Genomic DNA, 19,480 nt, shown 5'->3' on the forward strand with positions numbered 1-19,480 from the left:
TATACTATGTGCAAGCTCTGTGCTTATCTGCCAGGCATTTAGGGGGCACAGGGTCTTAGGGGGACTTAGGGGATCTCATTATGGAAGAGCTGGGAAATCTTTGCCTCAGACCCACGGATAATCAACCTCATCCCCAACACTACTGCAACATGGCTGGATAAACACAAGTGCTTTCAAATCCTTATGCCAGCTGATTCTCTCTCTCTTGAGAAACAGGGCAGAGGAACTCACTGAAGCTTAAAGTGGTTTGGTTGGGTCTGGCCTGGCTGTTCCTTTTCTCCCTGCAACCATTTGGGTAGAATCCCATATGCCCTTCCTATAGCCAGCCATGGACATATATAAGAGCAGTCCCCCACATCCCCTGGAGAGCTTCTGCCAGTCAGTGCACACAACACTGAGCTAGATGGGCCAATGGTCTCTATGTAAGGTAGGGACAGGGGAAGACCAGTGGCCAAGTGGAGTGATGGGACACCTCCCTCTTGCTGAAAGTTGGTTAGAAGGTGGTGTTCCAGAGACCAGTAGAACACTGTGCTGCTCTGTGACCACTGTCTCCCTTACCTAGGTTGCTGCTCCGCTGGTGGCAGAAGCAGTGGGGTGGGTGGCCAGAGGTGTTTCTGCTGCCTAAGGTGGCTTCTTCACTGCTGGCTTCACCCCACAACATGAGTGGGCTGGCTCTGTATCACACATTGACACCTTCAGCCATGAAGTTCTGTGTTTGATATGAGCTTACCTGCACAGCAGAAAAACATGGCTACAGTGAGGTGAGGGGACATGTCAAGAACCTGCCTTTTCTTCAGTTTCTTAAATTGTCTCCCCACATCTTCCATTTTCAATGGAATAGTAAAACATTAAGAATGGTACAAAGGCAAAGCAATTCCCTCTGCTTTATAAATTGCATCCTCCAAGGTACTTACTATATTTTCTAAAAGTTTATTTTTATCTTGTGTTTATGCTTCTTTTAATCAATGATGTACAGTAGCCAAATATATGGCTGATTATATCCAATCAAAATGTAAATATTTCATGTGGCTTTCTGGCCTCTTGGCCCCATGACTCACATTTCTATTGGCTCTCCAAGCTCCCTTGCTTGTTGACCTCTTCACCAACAGTATAAAAATAAACCATATGAGCTTGGTCCCATATAAATAGTTTCCTTCAGTGATTCATGACATACCCAGACTGCAGTTTCACTGTCTGGTGGTATTATATTGATCCCTCTCTCTCAATTGCTACAGTGTTTGTAAACATTCCATGACATAACAACAACTAAGCCAATGGGTTTTGAGGATGTGTATGCTGCCAGTAGAAGTCAATTTTAAGCCTCCAAAGTACACCAACAGAAAATGTACTGCACACAGACCTCTGAAAGTAACACTGCTAGTGAACATAATGCCAAGAGATAGTGGTGCTATTGCAGATATTAATAGTGTGCAGTTTGAAGTGACTGGATGCATGAAAACTGAGTCTGTTTGGAATGAAGCATTGTCCAGACCCATTAGATATTATTCAAAACTTTACTTGCAGAACTTTCTTCATAACAGAGTGAAAACATCAAATGAGTCATCTAAACAGCTCCACAAGACACATGCCAGTCCAAGGCATAGGCTCAGCACCTTACAAAATATGAAATAACCCAAACAGATCTATAAGCAAAGGTCTCTCTCCTATAGCATCCATTTTGCCTGGAGCTGTTTTCTTGGAGAGCTTCATTTATGTCCTTATTCCATGGAGCCTGGGAGCAAAAGAACCAAAAGCAACTCCCTTCAAAATGATGATTAGCAATTCAATACTCATGTGTTAGCCAGCAGGAAACAATAGTTAATTATCAACTCATCAAAGGGTTCAGAGAGCACTTCTTGGCTTTAATATAGTCCCTTGGGAAACCCCCATGTTAAAGCTTACATGAATACACATAGCCATTCCCTTTTCATTTTCAATAAAACCAAGAAAACGTTTAGTCAGCCCCTCTTGCAGCAGAAACATACAATCTCAACAAATATTCTTAATGAGGGAACTTATTGTTCTCAATCAATATTCATAAAAGAGTTAAGTATTTATTTTAGGGAAATGACTGGGAAATGGGAGTGGAGAAGCAGTTGAAAACTTCATTAAGCAAGGAATAAAAAACATACTGTATCTGACAAGCTCAGCCCAAGCCATAATAGTGAGTAGAACCTGCAATTCAAATAAATATTGATTTCTTCCTCTTTCTATTGTTGAAACCAGAGTAACAGCACATAAACATTTACACTGGCAACACAGAGTGACGTCACCAAACCCACAGCCTGTACGTCACCTGGTGATTTAATGTCTTATAGGAAGGCCGGTGCCAAGTGCTTGTTTGCTTGCTAGACTTTTGTATTCATATTTAGAAATATTAGATATTGATTTCTAATGCTGTGCACAGGAATAAGATCTTGCACTAAAAAAAAAGACTTAAGGACACAAGCCACAGATTGTGCAAATGCACATTCACTCCCATTTACCCATGAGATGTAAATACTTAAATACCTGCCTCTCTGCTTGCCTGTATAGAAAACATTAACTCCTAGGGAAAGAAATCTACATATGTTACATACTTCATTTTAAAGTTATCTAATTAGGGGGAAAACATCACTATAATAATACACAATATGCTACTAGGTTTCCTAAGCAATGTCAAGTGTGAGTATAAAAAGGAGAGAAAAAATATAGTTGGCACTATGTGTCATCACAAGTCCTGTTATTGTGACATCACCTATTGAATCTCAGGTTTTAGGGTACTTATGATGCGGTAGCCAGAGTTGTCTCCAGGCAACCAAACTGAGATTCTGCTAACTGGGATACAATTGTATCACTCAACTGTTTCACAAATGAATGAAATAGGTGTATGAATAACTGACCTTGTAAAACATAAGTGGTCTAATATGCTTCATAATTCTATTTACAAGGCTATGAAATGTTGCTTTAATGCAGGGATAAGGAAAGCTGTGTTTCTCCAGGGGTTGTTGGCTTCCAACTCTTTTCGGCCTCAGCTAGCATGTCAAGGATGATGGGTTTTCTGTGGGGAAAAATAGGAGGGAGGACCTATATAGACTGTCCACAGCATTTTGGAGGAAAAGCGGGGTGAAGGTTAAAATAATAATTCTAAATTCTCCAAGTATTATTCCATGTGCAATAATGAGTTGTTCGTTACTAAGCAGTGATAGAAATGTCCATCTTCTCTTCTTAGGACAATACAAACTGACTTTAGCATTTATCTACACACACCAATATGACATTACAAGACAATTTTTTAAAATGTCCACAATTATAACTTTAGTTTTAATTAGAAAGTTAATTTCCGCTTTCAAGGATATGGAAGAAAACCTCGTTAAATTGTTTTTATTTAAAATTAAAAAATAGAATTATTATCTGTCTGTTGCTTTATAGAAATGTCTGATAAATCATGACTCATTGTGTCCATCCAGTGCATTTGAACTCTGAAGAGAGGAGGTGGCTGACATTGGTTTCAAATAAGTGCATACTTGCCGATCCTGGATATATTCAAAAAAGTCAAACCAAATTGTATACAGTAATTGGTTTTTGTTTTTTTATGTCCCCTAAATAGTTACACTTCTCCAAGACAGTCAGGAACCACACCTTCTCATGTTATGATTACAATGACCTCTGTAGGGATGCCCACCAATGTCTAGGGATTTATAGCCTTGCAGACATTACTCTCTCCCCCTGCCCCCAAAATATGGCTGAAGTTCTGCTTTTTCTATCATTGTTCTGGTTGTCCCAGATACTTAGCAGTGCCAATGAGGGCATTAGTAATAAGTCCTGTGCTGAATTAATTTCACTGAACACAGATTCCCAAAAGGAGGCTACCTTAGGACAACAACTGAGGTGGAAATACATTCCTTTGCCCTGCCCCAGAAAACACTGGAAGTTTCATGCAACTGTAGTAACAGGTAATTAAAGCAACAACAATAGACAGACTCACTTACAATTGTTGAACTGTTGTCTTGGTAATTTTGAAGAGGGCATGCTCATGAACGTAGAGACAAGCTTGGAAAACAAGCCTTATGAGGAACGGTTGAAGGAGCTGAGTATGTTTAGCCTGGAAAAGAGAAGATTGTGAGGAGATATGATAGCCATCTTCAAGTATCTCAAGGGCCACCATTTGGAACAGGGGTCAGCAAACTTTTTCAGTCGTGGGCCCGTCCACTGTCCCTCAGACCATGTGGTGGGCCAGACTAGATTTTGAAGGGAAAAAATGAACAAATTCCTATGCCCCACAAATAACCCAGAGATGCATTTTAAATAAAAGAATACATTCTACTCATATAAAAACACACTGATTCCCGGACCGTCCGTGGGCCGGATTGAGAAGGCGATTGGGCCGCATCCAGCCCATGGGCCTTAGGTTGCCTACCCCTGAATTGTGGAAGATGAAGCAAGCTTGTTTTCTCCTGCTCTGGAGGGTAGGACTCAAACCAATGGCTTCAAGTTACAAGAAAAGAGATTCCAACTAAACATCAGGGAAAACTGACAGTAAGAGTTGTTCAGCAGAGGAACGATCTCCCTCGGGAGGCGGTGGACTCTCTTTCCTTGGAGGTTTTTCAGCAGAGGCTGGCCACTCGTCATGGAAGCCTTAGCAGGGATTCCTGCATTGCAGGGGGTTGGACTAGATGGCCCTTGGGGTCCCTTCCAACTCTACGATTCTGACTATGCAGTTGGATCAGGCCAAAGGCCCATCTATATGAGCTGCCAACCAGGTATCTGGCCCAAATATCTGGAAGGCTGTCTCTTTCCCCACAGACCCCCTTGGGTGCGGAGATTGGCAGAGGGGATTCCCCTTGGTAGTTCCTCTGCCCTCAGAGGCAGAGGGGATAGTGGCCTGGAAGAGGGCCTTCCCCATGGAGGGCCCCCTAAGCTGTGGGATACAGAGGTGGCCTGATGCCTTCATTACACAGAATGCTGAAGATGCTCCTCTTTGCCCTGGCTTTTGATGCTTGAGATGCCTATTTTCAGGATGCACTATGCTTCTGTTTTAAACACTGTGTTTTTAGCAGTGCAATAATCTCTGTTGAAGGACATGAGCCTAACAGCCTTCTCCACACCGGTGGCATAGGAAGGGGGGTACGGTGGGTGCGGGATGCCCTGGGTGTCAGCACTGAGGGTGTGTGTGACAAAATGGCAAAAATATGTTTTGTTTTTTTTAAAAAATTGGGCTCACATTAAAAAATAATAACAATTTATTATTATTATTAAATAATATTATTTAAAACAAGTTTAATAACTTCGTCTGACAATTAATTAACCTCAACAAGTCAGCATAATACGTATCGAAACTTTTTCGTTCAGTCAACAAACGCAATGAAATGTGGCTGCTATGAGTCAAGCTCGGCTCTCTGGCTTAGCCATCTTGTCAACTGAAAACAAATTAGTGAAAGGAATTGATTTTGAAGATGTTATTTCAAAATTTGCAGAGAACAAAGTTAGGTGGTGGAGGGGAAGGTTTTAAGTGCTTATGCTCCCAATGTAAATAAACCAGAAAATAACACTTGAATACTTATATTCTATTTTTCCTTCTTTTAATAATTTCAATGTTGTGTGTGGGGGATGACAAGAAATTTCCCCCACTGGGTAGCACCTGACCTTGCTATGCCACTGCTCCACACCTGCGTGGGCGCCAGCAGCCGGCATTCAGAGGCATGTTTTCCTCACGAAACCCAGATGGGAGGGAAACTTTCAGCGTTATTATATTTCTCTCAGTCAAAAAAAGAAAAAAAGTCAATGTGAGGGAATGGCGAATTCGCGCCCATTTCGCCCCCTCCCTTCCAAGCACTCATGCCAAACATGGAGAGGGGAGAGCGCGAGGACGAACCTTAGTCCCCGCCCCCTTCTATGCACGCGCCCCATTCGTTTTTCTCCCACCCCGCCCACCTCGGGCGGAGGTGTGGGGGGACAGCTTTCTATCTATCCACCTAATCTATCCCTCGAGCGTCTCTTGTCCGTTATTGTGACGCATGAAGCGTGTTCCCGCCCACTCCCCGCCCTCCCTTGCTTCTCTCTCTCTCTCTCTCTCTCTCTCTCTGTGGCGCTCTCCGCCGCTTCCTGCTGGGCATGCGCAGCTCGCCTCGCGCTTCCGTTCCGGCCCCTCCTTCCCCCGACTACCCCGCTGCTCCGTTCCTTTCTCTTTCTCGCGTGTCAGAGAGCGGCGGCGGCGGCGGCGCGAGCGCGGCGGTTCCCTCAGGGCTGACGGAGGGCTCGAGGAGGAGGAGGCAGGACGTGGAGGCGGAGAAAGCGGCGGCAGCCACCCCCCACCTCCGGCTCCAGGCCCGCGTAGAAAGCTGAGGGGGAGAGATAGATAGAGGTGGGCGGCGGCGGCGACCAACCGCCACAGTAGTTGTAGCGGCGGCGACGGCGAGCAGGGACTCCCGCTCTCTCTCCGTCGTGTCTCTCTCTCCCGGGCCCGTCCGTTGAGTCTCCCGCGCGCCTCGGCTACAAGATGAGCATCGAGATCCCGCCGGGTCTGACGGAGCTGCTGCAGGGCTACACGGTGGAGGTGCTGCGGCACCGGCCGCCGGACCTGCTGGCCTTCGCCGCCGAGTACTTCGGCCGCCTGAGGGAAACCCGCGACCAGCAGCAGAGGGAGCTTCAGGCTGGCGTGGGGGCCAGGGGCAAAGGGGTCAACTTCGGCGCCGAGCCCATGCAGACAGAGTCCAACGGCGAGGAAGAGCCCAGGGACGAAGACTCCGACTCCGACTTCGAGCGTGAGTGAGGGGCGGGTCGGGGTCAGGGGGCAGCCTGGTGGTGGGGGTGGGGTGGCCCTCCACCCCGTCCTCTGCCTGGCCTGCAAGTGGGGGTGGGTTGGGGGGTTGTGTTTTAAAGGCTCTAAAGATTATTATTATTATTACTACTGCCCCCAGACCCCAGGAACTGTAGGAAACAATAGGGGCAGCCCTGTTCAGGGAAGTTTCTAATGTGTGATATCTTAGTGTATTGTTGGTCTTTGTCGAAGCCGCCCAGAGTGGCTGGGGAAACCCAGCCAGATGGGCGGGGTACAAATAATAAATGTATTATTATTATGATTATGATTATTATTATAGTTGCCCTTCCACGCGCCTGCGGCTTCTGCAAAAGGATCGCTTAACGCGGGACTGGTTGCGCTTTTCAGCCCTTTCAGCGAAAGATGGGCTTAATCCTCTCTCTCCCTCGCTGCTTTACACGGCTTGTTTCTGCGCCAAGGGGGTGGGTGGGGGATCCTCACCGCAGGCTTCTTGAGTTCCACGACGGGAGAAAGGCGAGACATAAAAACGTGCCCGACAGATAAACATGCCAGAAAGGATCTGCAGATAACAGCGTGCACAAGGGTGTGCGTGGCTCTCTCGTACATGGAGTAGGTGTGACCTTGCGTGTGTAGTGAAAGAAGGTGCAGTGTATAAGATAGAGAGCCTTTCTGTCTATTCTTTTCCGCCTGCCAAAGTGGGTTATTAATTATTATGGGTTTGTTGACAGTGCGGTTGCAATAGCAGCTTAATCTTGTCCCCAGCAATTGCATTGTCTGCCCTAGTACCAGGGTAATTGCACACAACTGGAACTGAAGTTAATTGTTCAGAAGACATGCCAGTTGCTTTAGAATGTCTGCAGTTGAATCTTAGCCCCCTGGCAAAGAGATAAGGCATGCGAAAGCAAAGCTTGTAGAGCTCTGATGATACTATGCCATGCCTTCTATTTAAGTTTGTGGTATATAAATATTTTTATAAAAGCATTTTGCATGGGTGGGAGTAGTTTGCTTCACTTGAGTCAGTCTTAAATGAATGAGAGCCTTCTTGTGAGCAGGGGGAGGGAGGGATTTAGGTGGCTGGAAAGGAAGAAAGCTTTCAAGGAAATCTCAGGAGGGTGGAGGGAGTGGCTTGAAGGAGTCTCCTCTCCATTCTGGAATGTGTGGTGGAGTGGAGAGGATTTACAGCACCCATTTTTGTGTGTGTGGTAGTATGATCCTAGCCTTTCAGCTATGTTTCTGGAAAGACGAGAAGAGCATGAAGTGAATCCATCATTCTTGGAGCAGAGCTGTTTGTGCAAGTAGTAGGTTCTTTCGTGATGTTATGAGAAGGCAGAACCCCCTGGAGATGACCTCAACTTTTGGAGTGAGGTAACAGGCTTTCTCTTTGTGTAGATGTAGGTAACGTTTTGGAGATTCCCACAATAGCATTTAGACTGGACACACTCTGGATATGTTGGAGATATATTTGCCATGCTTGAGAGGAGGGGAAAAGTAAGGAAGGTTTCTTCCCTCCCTAGTCTCCTTTTTTTTTTTTTTTTTGAAACATTCATAGAAGGTACTGTAACTTCCTGAATTGTGATACACTTTTGCTGGGAGTGAGAGTTTGGACTGTGGAAGGCTTGTGTTTGTTAAGATTATGTACGAGTCTGGGTCAGGACTGTCATGCTATCATGAGAGCTCCCTCATCCCTTTACAATGAGGTCTAGCCGGATCAAAAGCAGTCGGTGATTACAGATTTTAAAATCAGGTGGTTTTTTATAAAAAAATAGAAAATTCCAAGAGGATATTTGGGTTCATTTGTTGCTTCAAATACAGCAAAGAGCCTTGTGCCACCTTAAAAGGTAACAAAATATTATGGCTTTCTAGGACTAAATTTGTTAAGACTGTGTGATTACTCGTAAATACTAAGTGTCTCCTAAATAATAACTACTTGAATATTAAACCTGGATCTAAGCAGTTAATCCTTAAACTCAACCATTAATTCTACCAGTTGTATGGTTGAAGGTGGCTTTCCTATGTAAGTGAATACCCAATTTTATCATTTCTCATATACTTTACCTACCACATATACACACTTGATTTCCTGCAATAATTATGAATGCTTGTATGAGTGCAGCCTTGGAGTTCTTTATTCCCATGACAGATACTTTACCTTCTTTGTATGTGAGTTGCTCTGTTCTTAATTTCAGAATACTGTATGATAAAAGGCAGAAAAGGGAAATCCTGCAGGGAATTGGCATTCTGAAGTTTAGGGTAGGGATCATGAAATGGTGAGTTTAAATATAGATTCAGTTTCTGGATTAAGAAGCAAGGGAGTGTTGTGAGCAAAGAAGGGTTGTATTGCATTGTGGGGATGAACGAGGGAATATGCATGAGGTAGCTGTAAGAGAAAATAGGGTTGAATGGAATGCTGGGGTTGTGGGAAAATTGTTTTCTGTTGAGTTTTAGATCAATTGATTAGGTGTTACAGAAACCAGTAGTAAAGCATAACCAGTTTTCATGGTGAAGACTTGACATGATGTAGGATTTATTTCTTAGTGTGACATATGCTGTTGAAATTTTTAAAATGCAAGTGAGTTTAAGTTAAGTATCTCTTAAATTAATTCCTTTAACTTCCTGAGCTAAATATCTCTTCAAATAAATTTCATTCCCTTTCCCCCAGGAGATGCAGTGCAAGTGTGGAGGTAAGGAGTTCTCAAGTGATCCATTTGCCTTGCCAGGTTGCACTTTCACCTCTAGCATTGTGTTAGAAACTGGGATAGGAAAGAGAGGAGCCATGTCCAGGTGCCTCCCCCCCCCCCGCCATGGTACCAGACCAGGTGATTCACCTGGCAGCATTTTTTTTTTAAAGATGCATCTTTTGCTGCTGGGCAAAACAGGTGTTTTGCAGGGCAGCACACAGTGCCCGACCAACTGACTGCAACCAAGCAGGTGGAGATGCTAAGTGCAAAAAGTTGGTGCCCAGATATCTCCATCCAGTCATAAAAGGCTGGTTGCCAGTTGTAAAATGTGACTGGCGCCCAGCTAATTTTGAACATTGCATAAGATTATTTAAATTTTATATATAATTTACCTGTCTTTCATCATAGTTAGATGTTTCTAGTCAGCCCAAGCTCTTTTGTCCTTGTATCTAATACTCCTTAACACTAAATTGTGAATTTTGAGTTAATACTCAGTAACTTAGTTCCTAACTTTCCTTCTATGAATGGACCAGACTTAACATTAACGGGAAAGGGATTTCTAGCTTCCCCCTTCCCTTTGCTGTCCCTTGAAAATCTGTTCCAGGGGATTGGTGGACCTTTGGAAATGATGTACAATGTGGTGCAAGGGCATGTAGGGTTTTTGACTAAAACTCCCCCCCCTTACTTTAATAGCAGAGTAATTTAGGTTCCAAGCTAATGTGTTTTGTCTCCCAAGTTCTTATTTGAGCCAACTGAGAGTTTAATGGCTACATTTTTGGACCAGAAAGATTCCATTTCAAATCCTGGCTGAGCCACGAAGCTTATTTGGTGACCTTGTCAGTCACAATCTCAAGAGCTGTGTGGATAAAATGGATAATCCATATGTGTAGTGGTCAGAGCTCCTTCAGGGAAGGGTGAAATGCAACTGTAATAAAATAAGCAGTTAGATTTGTTTATGTAGTAAGTATAGATTTATTATGAATAATTTTCTGCTAATCTGTTTTCCTTCTTTGTATTGGGGTCACTGTGGTGGTCTTTGGTTTATATAGCAGTTAATGTTGTAGCTGCAATCAGTTTTCTCCATATTCAGAGCAGTTGTGACCAAATTGTGAGCTAATATATTTGAGACTATGTGGGACCAACTTTGAAGACACCTTGGAAATCACAAATGGTTTACAATATTGCCATCAAGGTTTTACCTGAGGCTGGTTACTCAGAATATATTACTGAGTATTATTCATTCAGTCTCCTGGTTTGTTTCAGAACCCAGTTTGCTCCCTTTTAGAACTCTTAATAGTTTGTACTTTGGTTTTCTCCGAGAGACTTACTGTAGCCTGTTCTATTGAGATGAGGGCGTGTTCTTTGTTTCACTACTGTCTTGGTGATTTAGTGGGACAGCGTGGGGCTTGTTTTGGTGGTGGTACCTAGGCTGTGGGAGATGTATTTGGCTCCTTTGGTTTTTTCATTTTCTCATGAATACTGTATTTTCCAATGATGGGGTTTGATTGATTCCCCACACCACCTTTTCTAAGGCTAGTTTCTGTGTTGTTCTTCAGTATATAATATAGTGATTACTGTTTTTTCTTCAGTGGTTTAATTAGTGGGGGCCTTTTAGCTGAAAGGAGATATAGTCATGTTAACACAACATATTTTATCCTCCAATTGAAGATAAGTCTGGCTCAGCCCAAAATGAATTGTCACTACAATTTTATTTTGTGTGTGAAACATCTTATTTTACCACTTTTTTTAGTTCATAAGTTTATTGTACTAACCAGAGGCTGTGGAAAGTCTATAAAATCAGAAATCGTTTAAAATACAGAGTGAGCAACTACAATACACAACAAAATCCTGAAGTACGAGAGAATAGGTAACAAAGATACCACGATATCCGGACAGACGAAATAATCAATTTTGACCTCCTAGTCCCCCATACAGGTATCTTTTAAATCTTTTTTTGCGGCCATATGACTTCGTTACCTACCTTAAAGTCATTACATATGTGGAAATGTGGAATAGGTTAGTCTTATAACTAAATATGCAGTGTGAAATAAGTGTTCAGGGAGTTTTCTGGTGCACCTGAACCCAAGCAGCCTTGCTTTCCCTTCCTTCACTGAGAACTCTCTCATGCACTCTGAGTTCCTGCTTTGTGCAGTGCTTCAAAGGCTCATGACAACCAGCTGGTTGTCAAGTGCTTTGGGAGCTACAGAAAATAGGCTTTTGACAAGCCCTGTCCTTACCTGTATGGCGTTAGTTGTCTTGAGGGAAGTGCCTTTCCCAAAAAGGCCTTGCAGGCCAAGTGAGGAATCATGGCAGGGCCAAGACAGGCCTATGGGCCCAAGGTTACGTTTCCCCGATCAGGGTTCAAAATTAGCAGGGCGCCAGGCACATTTTGCATCTAAAGATTCTCCATTTGTGAGCACCTCAAAAATTCTGGGTTCCATTTTTGTGCCTGGCTGACACTTGAGGATTACTTAAATGTATGGGCTTTGAAGCCTCGAAGTGTATGTTAAGGATAGACAATATTTTAAGGAGTTTAACAATAAAGAGTAGGGTGTTTTGAAAACTGAAGTATGGTACAATTTTTTATTGCAACACCCAATTAAACATGTATTAACAGTTGCTGCTAAAAATGTGATATTAACAATGTGTCACTTACGTAAATTGCGTATTAGTTCATGCTTTTCAAAATAATAAATAAAAAGTGTTGCTGACACACACCCCAGTGGTGACTAGACATTCTGTTTTGGTGCCCACAACCCAGGTCCCAGAAGCCATTTGGCACCTATCTTTTCTATAACCCAGTGGTTACAGGGAGCTTCTTTGAAAGTGTGTTCTCATTGCTAATTAACTGATTAAAGATACACTTTTAGCACCAAAGGTGATTACTATATCTGTCAATGTCAGCTGTTACAGCAACTTTCTTTGAACTTTGACAGATGTCAATCACCTAATGCCATTATGAAGCCCTAGAATGTCCCATTTACATGTCAGAGTTTATCTGTGTGGGCATTCCGCTCTAGGGCTTGCCAGTTACTCAGTATGCATTATTTCCCTTCCCCCTAAATATTCATTTGGTGATAACTTGCTATACACTCTTTTTCTCTTTAAAGGCTTATTTGCTTTGTATACAATTGTATTTACAATTGAGTGGTGTATTCATTTTTTTTCTAGAAAAAGAGGTGCCGGAATTTGTATTTTATAGGTGAGGATCATGGAGACTGAAAGATGCCTAAGGCCAGCCATGGCTGCATTTGCACATAATGGTACACCACGGTTTAGCATTCTTAATTAGATGATTCTTAACTCTTGGCACTTGCTCCCAGAACATGATTGTTGACACTGATTTATGCATCATAGAGCCTGGTCCTCCTGATGTTCCAGCAGTTCCATTCATGTTTCTATAGCCATGGTTTTGTGAATCTGACAGCCACCACTGATTATATCATTCATAAATAGATTTACAGGAAAGGCAAATCAGGATCTCAATTTCCTAAATTTTGTGATTTTTCACTTCCACTTCAGGGGAAAAAGGAAAGTGTTTGAAGCCTTTTGATGCTATGGCTCTGAGCCCAAAGCTTTAAGCATGAAGTGTGTCAGTGCAAGGACAGAAATAATTCTGTCTTTACCATGGAATGCCAAATGGAGATTCTGGTAATACTGAGTTAACGTCAGATCCTGTGTCTATTCTTTACCCTCTAGCTGATAATGACTTTTCCTTTAAAAAAATAAAGGTATTGCTAGGCTTCAGCAGTTCAACAAATTTGTTTAAGGCATTTCTGACTGATCTGTATCTCCCAACACAGTAGAAAGAAACATAACTAGGTTTGTCTTCTGGAGCCACCTCTTAAGTGAACTGGGGATGAGTGCTCCCAGTCATATGGATAAAACTGACATTTTCTAGCACTGTTTTCCTACTTTATATATCCACAAATGAGATCTTCACGGTGGACGATGCAACCAACATGGGGAAAATCTGGAAACTGGACCACTTTTCAGGAATACATTAAGACATCTTGGGTCATGACTTTGCCAGCACTCCATGTTATCAGCTTTGGTGACCACACGCTGGAGGTGGTAGACAATTTCGTCTGTGCTCTACCATAACCAGCAACCTTTCCATTGATGCTGAGCTAGGGAAATGTATTGGTAAGGCAGCTATGGCAGTGGCTCACCTCTCCAAAAGGGTCTGGGAGAATGTGATGCTAGCAACCAATACCAAGACGAGGGTTTGTCAGACTTGCATGTTGAGCATACTGCTTTATGTAAGTGAGTCATGGGCAACTTACACCCACCAGGAGCGATGCCACAACACCATGTGCACTGCATCAGGAAGATTTTGGGCACTACAGGGCAGAACAGAGTCTCAAGCAAATATATGCTCTCCCAAGCCTATATTGTCTCTAGAGCCACAGCAGGCACTGTAACTCCCAACTGTTTGACTTTACCCTTGATGGCGCACTCTTCCATTGTCTCTCTTCAGACATATGGATGCCAACTATAGCAATAGGAACTTTCCTTTCTTTCTACTGTTACAGGTCTTCCATGTGCTGCAATACTCTGAAGTTTATCCTGTAGTACATTGCCATTGTCAGTGCTTTTCATGAGCATTATTTGCTTCACTACTGTGGCTTGTTTCCTGGTTGCTAGAGAATTCTTCAGATAATTATGCATCATGTCAGCAAGATTAGCACTGATTTGGAAGATTCGTCTCTGTAGCGTGGAGTTGTATTGGAATTTGCTGTGTTTGAATCTAAAATCACAACATTTCTGCAGTATTTTGTTGACAATTTTTCAATCAGAATTTGTTTAGCATGAGTGATGTTCCATGTAATAGCAACACAGGCTTTAGTCTTTGAGTCATCTTATTTAGTGACTGCTGAAAGTAGTGTGTTTGACTGCTTTAATGTAGTTTAATTTATTTTTCCTTAATTCTGGTATTCTGATTAAATATTCTTTGTGATTGTTTCCTAGCAGTGTTTCAAATGGTTTCCTTTGTTGTGAGTGATGCATTGCAGATAAGACACTGGTATTTGCATCTTAACAGTGAATGCAAGTTCTTCTTCCCATTTTGGCAGGGGTGCCCAAACTTTTTTCAAAGAGGGCCAGATTTGATGAAGTTGACCTTTTTTTAGGATTGAAGTTGTTGAGCTTTTTTTTTTGGATTTTACCCCAAGATTCACAGAAGCCAGATTAAACCGACCGGTGGGCCAGATTAAGCCCCTGAAACGGACTTTGGACATGCCTGGCCTAAAGCTTCAGTTTTATTCATACTTTCTTTTCTTATGACTTGCTCTCATTCTTTTATTGGCACTTCCCATTAATTCAGTGCCCTGTGAAAAACCTTTAGTGTGGCAGATTAAGTACTACTTTCTCCTTTGTGCTCCCCTTTCCTTTCATTTACCTACAGGCCAAACAGCTGCAGAGAGCAGGGTTTGTTAGGCTGATCAAAAATTTTGGGGAGGATACTGGGAACTGCAAAGCATGGTGTTCCTGATACAGAATTTGGCCACCCCAGACTTAATGCTATGGAATGAGCTTTGGAAAACCCAAGGTTGGCTCTCTCCTCTCCTCTCCTCACTCGGTCAAAAGAAAGAGACCAGTTTTGCTTTTAACCAGAGTTTATATGTATCTGAACCACTGAAAAACTGATTAGTTTACCAACCTTCCCTAACCTTGTATTCCCAGATGTTGTTTGGCTACCATACTGGCTGGTGGTAATGGTATTTTCGTCCAACAGCATATGGGGTCTTAAGGTTGGCAAAGGCAGGTTTAAAGTTCAAATAATGTTTTTAAAAAGCCAGGTGGGAGAAGTGCACAAAGCAAAGGCTTGCTGAGACTTTCTCCTGTGGTTCTAAACTAACAGAGTCATGCACAAAATGGGCATTTGCTTCTATGTTTGCATGGAACTACTCTCAATTTTATCAGTGTTCCCTGCGGCATATGAAACTGTTATAGGTATTTATTTAGAAAATAAATTGTATAATGAAAATATGAATGTCCAAGTTAGGTTTTTTGGTGACTATAAACAAAAATGAGACTTAAAAAAATAATTGGATAAGTATGGTCTCAGATCATACATGAAAGATAGTATTCTTTTCTTCTGAATAATAATTATTTATATCTGTATTTTTAGTTTGAAGACAACAGGTCATTTTCATCAACATTTACTCTAACACCTACAACTTCTGCTTTTGTGAATGTTTCACAGATATGCCTAGAATGTTATTTACATACATTGGCATTTGTATGTATTTTTTCTACACAATTATGTGTGTTTGTTAACTACAGCATATTTCTGATAGCCTGATGCAGTGAGGGTATACAGATTGTGAAGGATTACAGTGTACTTTGCCAGAAGTGTGACAAAGTTGCTTCTGATCCAAGAAAGCTTATGTCAAAATAAATTTGTTGGTCTTTAGGGCATCACAAGGCTCTTTGTAATGTTCTTTTTGAAGGCAATATATCTTTGCATTATGCCAAGCGGCCTGTGGTAAGGGCACCACTTGCCTTTTTCTTTGACTATTTAGATATCCTTCTCTTGGTTCTTAAATATTTTCTATAATACTGATCTGGGGAAGTATTCAAAATTGTGGGATTTTTGTTTTCTTTTATTTCTTGTACACGAGATACCCAGCTGTTTTTGCATGGCAGTATTCTGTCCTAATCTCTCATCTCATTAGAAGAGCTGACCTCTTAGTTTATGCAAGATAGGTGCTGTCTTCCTAGAATACAAAGCTGCTTAATTACCAAGAAATAATAGCTGTTAGCTGAAGAGGGATTTTTTTTGGCTTGCTGGTTAAATATACATGACTAGTCAGTTCTTGAATACCAACCAGTTTTATAAAATTCTGTCTACACAAGAATAAAGACACTGTTAACCAGAGCTGAAAAGGAGAGGGAAGAGGAATAACATCTTAAATCCGTACACATACATGTGTGATCTGGTATTTTGACTCCTAAAGTGCAGTGTTTAGAAAAGTAAGTGTACTGTGTTTTTGTGATGGAAAGTTGGGAGATCAGTGTTTCTTTTCTTCCCTTCGGAATCAAGTTCTGTTTGGTTTTTTACTGCTTGTTTCAAAGCACCCAAAGTTTCATAGAACCTATAGGAAATCTGGGACAAAATGTTCTGTTAAAGCTGGGTTGTTGCTGGGAGAACTTGGTGACTCATGAGCAAAATTTTGAAACTTTGATTAAAAGCATCTTGATTTCCAACTACAGGTATGGTTGAATATAAGTAATCAATTTAGATCCCCCTGATCTGTACCACATTTACTGTCACCTTTTATTTTGGAATACTAGGTGAAGATTTTGTTAACTTTTGATTTTGAAATATAAAAGACAAATATTGTTACACCAATATTCTGGGTTCTTTTATAGCAAAGTGGCTTTGAATGTGTGCTTTGCTGCACCAACAATATATGTGATACTTATTATGCATACTGCTCCCTATTACTGAAGCAGCTGGCAATCGTCCAGTTTCTAAAGGTTTTAAAATAGCTATTCCTCAAAATCCTCCTTGGCCTTGCTTATTCTTCTGTCTTAATGCCAGAATTGACGGGCTTTGGTTTTCCCTGCTTGCATTTTTTTACTGATGTTTTTAGCCCTATGAATTATACTTGTAAGTTTCTGTTATACCAGCTTTGCATTTAGCCCAATGCTTCTTTAAATGTTTTGAACCTGGATGCCTCCACCCCAAGCTTACTCCCTGACCCCCCCCCATGCATCACCAGTCATGTGTTCCACAGCTGAAAGTGCAGCGAACCTTGCATGTAGCTGTGTACAGACAGCCTGGTGCTGCATGTAATTAGGTTGCAGCTGCCCCCACCCCCCCAACCTTGTTCAGAGAAACTCAAGAAGAAATCAGCTTTGGTTTTTCATTCTTCTCAAATCACTTTGCAGGGGCATGACAGGATCTTCTGTTATGGGGCAGAGAAACCACTTCAGGATTTTGCCCTTCCCTTTAACTTCCGTCTCCAAGAGCTCTAAGCGCCCCAACACAACCTTCCCTACAATTTGTCAGTCAGAGTTTGTCATGTGAGTAGGGCAAGTAGCAATTCCTTCTCAGTAAGTAGTTTAGGCCAGTTATTAAAACTATCCTGTCAGTTAAATTTGTGTGGGCAGACAGCTTGGCAGGCCTTTTGTGTGGTGATAGCGGAGTTAGGATTTGGAGTGGGGGGGACTGAAGAGTTAAAATCATAAACCCGTTGCATTGAAAACCTAGATACAGTGGTACCTCAGGTTACGTACTTAATTTGTTCCGGAGGTCCGTTCTTAACCTGAAACTATTCTTAACCTAGAATCATAGAATCATAGAATCATAGAGTTGGAAGAGACCACAAGGGCCATCGAGTCCAACCCCCTGCCAAGCAGGAAACACCATCAGAGCACTCCTGACATATGGTTGTCAAGCCTCTGCTTAAAGACCTCCAAAGTAGGAGACTCCACCACACTCCTTGGCAGCAAATTCCACTGTCGAACAGCTCTTACTGTCAGGAAGTTCTTCCTAATGTTTAGGTGGAATCTTCTTTCTTGTAGTTTGGATCCATTGCTCCGTGTCCGCTTCTCTGGAGCAGCAGAAAACAACCCTTTCTCCCTCCTCTATGTGACATCCTTTTATATATTTGAACATAGCTATCATATCACCCCTTAACCTCCTCTTCTCCAGGCTAAACATGCCCAGCTCCCTTAGCCGTTCCTCATAAGGCATCGTTTCCAGGCCTTTGACCATTTTGGTTGCCCTCCTCTGGACACGTTCCAGTTTGTCAGTGTCCTTCTTGAACTGTGGTGCCCAGAACTGGACACAGTACTCCAGGTGAGGTCTGACCAGAGTAGAATACAGTGGCACTATTACTTCCCTTGATCTAGATGCTATACTCCTATTGATGCAGCCCAGAATTGCATTGGCTTTTTTAGCTGCCGCGTCACACTGTTGGCTCATGTCAAGTCTGTGGTCAACCAAGACTCCTAGATCCTTTTCACATGTACTGCTCTCAAGCCAGGTGTCACCCATCTTGTATTTGTGCCTCTCATTTTTTTTGCCCAAGTGCAATACTTTACATTTCTCCCTGTTAAAATTCATTTTGTTTGTTTTTGCCCAGTTCTCTAATCTGTCAAGGTCGTTTTGAAGTGTGATCCTGTCCTCTGGGGTGTTAGCCACCCCTCCCAGTTTGGTGTCATCTGCAGATTTGATCAGGATGCCCTTGAGTCCATCATCCAAGTCGTTGATAAAGATGTTGAATAAGACCGGGCCCAAGACAGAACCCTGTGGCACCCCACTAGTCACTCTTCTCCAGGATGAAGAGGAACCATTGATGAGCACCCTTTGGGTTCGGTCAGTCAGCCAGTTACAAATCCACTGAGTGGTAGCATAGTCAAGACCGCATTTTACCAGCTTCTTTACAAGAATATCATGGGGCACCTTGTCAAATGCCTTGCTGAAATAAGGTAGGCTACATCCACTGCGTTCCCTTCATCTACCAGGCTTGTAATTCTGTCAAAAAACGAGATCAGGTTAGTCTGACATGACTTATTTTTCAGAAATCCATGCTGACTATTGGTGATCACAGCATTCCTTTCTAGGTGCTCACAGACTGTTTGCTTAATGATCTGCTCCAGAATCTTCCCTGCTATTGATGTCAGACTGACTGGGCGGTAGTTATTTGGGTCCTCTCTTTTCCCCTTTTTGAAAATAGGGACAACATTTGCCCTCCTCCAGTCTGCCGGGACTTCGCCTGTTCTCCAGGAATTCTCAAAGATGACTGCCAGTGGTTCTGAGATCACGTCTGCCAGTTCTTTTAATACTCTTGGATGCAGTTCATCTGGCCCTGGAGACTTGAATACATCTAAACTAGCCAAGTATTCTTGTACTATCTCCTTAGTTATTCTGGGCTGTGTTTCCTTTGCTGAATCATTTGCTCCAAATTCTTCAGGTCGGGCATTGTTTTCTTTATCGGAGAAGACTGAGGCAAAGAAGGCATTGAGGAGTTCAGCCCTTTCTGTGTCCCCTGTTTGCATTTCACCATCTTCTCCTCGGAGTGACCCC

At 42.5% G+C, this 19,480-nt stretch overlaps 1 protein-coding gene and 1 long non-coding RNA gene across 6 annotated transcripts in view; one reads left to right on the plus strand and one right to left on the minus strand.

The window, feature by feature from the left end:
* Positions 1-554: 554 nt before the first annotated feature.
* Positions 555-5,847, minus strand: LOC308581682. Of its 5 annotated transcripts, none has more exons than XR_014005142.1 (5): positions 5,626-5,847; positions 3,972-4,084; positions 2,512-3,040; positions 1,059-1,097; positions 555-730 (listed from the first exon to the last, which is right to left on the minus strand). It is a non-coding gene; the product is annotated as an uncharacterized lncRNA (long non-coding RNA). The 5 variants fall into 5 exon arrangements; XR_014005145.1 differs by lacking the exons at positions 555-730; positions 1,059-1,097 and adding exons at positions 1,501-1,732; positions 2,133-2,175 and having other exon boundaries at positions 2,883-3,040; XR_014005146.1 differs by lacking the exons at positions 555-730; positions 1,059-1,097 and adding exons at positions 1,501-1,761; positions 2,133-2,175 and having other exon boundaries at positions 2,883-3,040.
* Positions 5,848-6,062: 215 nt separating this feature from the next.
* The window catches only part of PRKAR2A (protein kinase cAMP-dependent type II regulatory subunit alpha), an 85,694-nt gene continuing 72,276 nt past the window's right edge, over positions 6,063-19,480 (plus strand). Inside the window, exon 1 of the mRNA XM_081184287.1 lies at positions 6,063-6,743. Coding sequence (XP_081040413.1) covers positions 6,479-6,743 — 265 coding nt within the window. The 5' untranslated portion in view covers positions 6,063-6,478. The remainder of the gene's footprint in view (positions 6,744-19,480) is intronic.

The sequence above is a fragment of the Podarcis bocagei genome (assembly GCF_964188305.1).
Source record: "Podarcis bocagei genome assembly, chromosome: 2".
Taxonomy (NCBI): domain Eukaryota; kingdom Metazoa; phylum Chordata; class Lepidosauria; order Squamata; family Lacertidae; genus Podarcis; species Podarcis bocagei.